We start from the raw sequence: 4,179 nt of genomic DNA, 5'->3' as shown, positions 1-4,179 counted from the left end.
AAAATGTGAATGTTGTGGTGAAGGATGTGTGGAAATTAAGTGCCCATATAAACACCGCAACAACAACCTCCTGCAGGCCTGTGAAGATGACAGGTTTTGTTTGGGGTTAAAAGATGGAAGGGTTGAGTTGAAAAAGACACACATTTACTACAAGCAGGTACAAACACAGATCTATGTTACAAAGTCACACTTTTGTGACATTGTTGTGTGGACAACAAAAGCTTGTGTTGTTACACGTGTGATGCCAGATATAGACTTGTGGACTAAAATGTTGCCTGTCGCTCAGGATTTTTTCTACAAAGTTGTGATGCCTGAGCTCTTGGCCAATCACTACAGTGATCCAGAAACCAGTGTTTCACAAGGGCCACATTACATGGATGTCACCGTGACAAAAAAAAAAAGAAAGACAAAAGCTTGCATAGAAAACTAATCAGAAAGTATTTCAGTTACACACATTCTGAGACAACTCTTATATTGAAGGACTTTCTTGTGATTTCATGTTTAGTGTCTCATTAAGGTGGACACATCTTCCTGTACTCTTCACTTTATGGTTTGTTATCTGTTGTTCTGTTACGCACAGTGAATTATTATAACGTGTTAAAATTGCAATAAATGTGTCTCACACCACTGTACTTTACAGCTGTGCTGTAAATTATTATCTCTTTATGTCCATACGCAATCTTTCTTTTCAGACTGTACTAATATACAGTGTCAGAACCAATACAAATAAAGTAAGTGTTGCACAAGTCATTCATCAGGACTGTCTTTATTTATAACTGACAAGTTTTACATGTTACTATCGAAGCTTACAGGACAAAGGCAAAATAATATACCGTTGTGCATTATTATTTCATTTTGTTAAAAACATAGCTGCACAACAAAACAAGACCAAATTGGAAAACAGTTATTCATCACTTGCTTGCTTTACAACAACACTTGGGCACATGTTTGTGAGCGCACATGATACAGCAACTACCTTATCCAGCAAAGTCATGTTCTCACCTTCGCATGGCACCACAAAACCTAGACGGATGGTGTCGTTTAGGATAGTGTACTTGGACCGTAGACAGCCTATAACACGTTCAACATGGATCCTGACATGTGCCAGTTTTCGTGTGTCCTCCACATCTTTTGCTTGTAGCTGACTGCGACCCCGTGTAAATGCTGGAATTTTTAAAGTGGCACCCATTAAGGCAACACTTTCCCTGATATCAAAACCCCGGTCTGCGAGCACTATGTCCCCGGGTGAAAGCTTCTGTAAAAAGCCAGAAGTTTCCGCTATTCGTTTATCACTTGTACGCCCTCCCCATCCTTTAGAAATGAAAGAGATGGTCCCCTGTGGTGTGATCCCAATGAGATATTTCATTGTGTGTCTACTTTTGTATGTTGAATATGTCTCCGCCATGGCACGTAAATTTTGTGCCCTCTCTATGAACAGTTCAAAACAGTCAATAATAACTGTCACCCGGTCACCAAACATCTCTACATACTGGTGTGGCATACTGGCCTGTATGCAATGTCTTCCAGGCCAGTGCACCAATGGACTCAGGTGAGCGTACAACACATTTACAGTAATGTTAAACACAGTGGAAGAGGTTGTCCGGCTAATATCAAAGAGGTGTGCAATATGTGCAATCGGAAGGTTGAGTCTTAAACGCATGAGAGTTAGCAAGAGCATCTGAAACTGGGAAATTTTCCTGTCAGTGTCTGGCAAGCTCGGGCTGATTTGTTGTAGCACCCCCATTAGTAAAGCAAAAGAAGGCAGCCCTGTGTAGAATTTAACTTTAGAGTTCTCGTCTTTCAAGAATTCCATGTCTAATTTCTTTTTGGACAGTTCTTTTTTTAACACTAGGTTTTCTTCTTGAAGGTGTGCTATTTCTTGTAACCTTTGAGAACACATTTTACACTCCTGCAGATCTTCATCCTCGTGCTTTGGATTTATCTGCTGTGGTTGGCTCTCAGCTGTAGTTTCCGTAGTGACTGGTGCTGAAAGACATACATGCACACAGACAAAGACAAGATCATTGAAAGTGCAAAAATAAGACAGTGCTTAATGTGGAAAAAGTGGTATTTATTTATGTACATTGACAATTTTACCTGGATGGATTTCACCTGCATGAGCTGTCTCTGCCCCAGAGGAACGCGGGCCTTTTCGTGGCTGTTTTGATTTCGATCTCTGTTTTAACCGATCAAATCTAGCAGTGGTAGAAGCTTTAACTTCTGTGTGGCCCAGTTTGAGAGAGGGTGCCCAGTCTGGATCGCATTCCAGCATTTCGTAGGCTGGTTTGCCTACAAAATACAGCAAACATTACACAGAGCCACAATAAACAAAGGAGCATAGCGTGATGATTTCTGTTCAGCGCCATATAAGACGTATTAAATACCACAAAACACTTACCGTTGTGGAAATGCTTGGAGCAGACTAACATGTGAGGTGGAGTGTTTTCGAACGTTATATTAGGTCTTCTGATAGCGGCAATCCAGGCCATCCGTCGCCTCTTCGTGACTTCGGAGACATGGCTTGGAGAATTTCTCTTCCACGCCGGAATCCGATAAAAACCAAACGCATTTCCCGTCGACTTCACGCGGCTGTCGTTCGCCCGGCTTGTGCAGTTAATAATACAACAGGTTCTTGGCATTTTTTGTTTCTTTTTATCGCTGTGTAACTTATTTCAATTGAAAGCCTGCGTGCGCTAGTACCTCTTGCCTTGGGTTCCCACAATCCTTTGCGGTTTTACCCCTCAATGACGTCACATTTTCAATCTCTATTGACCAGTATAAGTAAAGACATCACACACACACACATGGAAACACTGAAACCTGTTTTTGGTGCAGCAGCGGTCCCAGCTGCTCGCCTTTATCTAGACTGGGTCGGCTGCTTATCTCAATATAATCAATGTTTAAAGTTCTCAGTGTTTCTGTGTTGCTTCGTATAGGATCTCCCAGCATCATCACTGTGCTGTCCAATCATTGTGTGCTAGGTTACCCTTATAGTGCGATGTGTGTTTGCACAAAGAGAAGCATGTGTGTCAAATATAAATAAGCACAGAACAGAAAAAGCTGCCAGTTTCTTCTATTTAGAGTCAAGTTAGTGTTTTGTGTCTTTGTTTGAGGCCTAATGTCAAGCAGAGGTGTGTGTAACTGGACTGGTCTGTTATATGTGTGAAATGTGTGCTTCTCTTCAGCATCATCTTCGTCACTGCTGATTCCTTTGTGTCATCATGTGTTGAGAAGAGAGAACAGTTATAACGGAGGAGCAAAAGGAAGCCCTGAAATCTGCATCAACAAGGAAGTGTTGGCTCACCAGTGATCCCAGCAGAGCCACTGGTTTGGCTCCAGTTGTTACAGATTCAGTGATGTTGTTCCTACAGATACACGTTAGCATCTTTATTGTAGTAAAGTCTTGTAATGTGAAGCTAGAAACAAGGCAGGAAACAGCTCCATGATCTGATCTTAATGATGTTGTTTTTATTTGTGTCTTTCAGAACTGGATTGAAACTATCAAAGGTCTAAAAACAGCCTCAACCCTCCCAAAGACAAACTTTACACACGTCATCTTTCAGCTACAATCTTTGTTGCAGGGATCTTCTGCCAAACAAGGCTGAGAGAAGATTTCTTACAGCTGTCATGTTGATGCTGTTTCAATCTTTGGGCAAACACACTCATATATTAGGGCTGATATCAGGGCTGCACAAGTTCTTTGTGATCATGAATAATAGAAGTGTGCCTGTTGAAGATCATGTTTCTACATGATTATATGTCCTGTTATTGTTCTGTATTATATTCAGCTTTCAGCATCCTTTCCCAGCCCCTGTTACACCATCCATACAAAGCCAATCTGACTGTGAGCCAATGTGTTTGATAGTTTGTGTTGGATCAATAGATTTGACAGACTTGGTTCTCATCCAGAGGGAAACAGTCCAAATTCAGATCTAATGAAATGATGGAGGCTGTTTCCTACCACGGTGCTAATGTGGGACTAACAAGGCTCATGGTCTCCAGCAGACAAGCGCCTGGAATGAGGTGAGCTGAGTGTTGCTTTGGTGGGTCTGTGCCCACGTCATGCATCAGGATTCATATTGGCAATAGTTCATATCTCTGTTCTTTAGCCTTCATCACAAAGCTGTGAAGGAAAAACAAACATCTAACAGGATTTGATGGATGCAAAGTCCACTGAGC

The 4,179-nt window shown here is 41.6% G+C and overlaps 1 protein-coding gene across 1 annotated transcript; it reads right to left on the bottom strand.

Annotated features, from left to right (window-relative positions):
• Positions 1 to 904: 904 nt before the first annotated feature.
• On the bottom strand, positions 905 to 2,489 carry LOC135932470 (uncharacterized). The gene is made up of 3 exons (XM_065469953.1): positions 2,399 to 2,489; positions 2,098 to 2,289; positions 905 to 1,986 (listed from the first exon to the last, which is right to left on the bottom strand). The coding sequence occupies exons 1-3, from the start codon at positions 2,487 to 2,489 to the stop codon at positions 905 to 907; spliced, it is 1,365 nt and encodes a 454-aa protein (XP_065326025.1).
• Positions 2,490 to 4,179: the final 1,690 nt, after the last annotated feature.

The sequence above is a fragment of the Pelmatolapia mariae genome, linkage group LG3_W, assembly GCF_036321145.2.
Source record: "Pelmatolapia mariae isolate MD_Pm_ZW linkage group LG3_W, Pm_UMD_F_2, whole genome shotgun sequence".
In the NCBI taxonomy this organism is placed as follows: Eukaryota; Metazoa; Chordata; class Actinopteri; order Cichliformes; family Cichlidae; genus Pelmatolapia; species Pelmatolapia mariae.
This window is presented reverse-complemented; position numbering and strand designations above follow the sequence as displayed.

Bases quoted from the DNA above. Each gene is read 5' to 3' on its own strand.
- LOC135932470 (XM_065469953.1), bottom strand. From the start codon at position 2,489: ATGGCCTGGATTGCCGCTATCAGAAGACCTAATATAACGTTCGAAAAC. The intron at 2,290-2,398 runs GTAAGTGTTTTG...TGTATTTTGTAG, and splicing joins CTCCAAGCATTTCCACAACG to GCAAACCAGCCTACGAAATG. The intron at 1,987-2,097 runs GTAAAATTGTCA...TATGTCTTTCAG, and splicing joins TGCAGGTGAAATCCATCCAG to CACCAGTCACTACGGAAACT.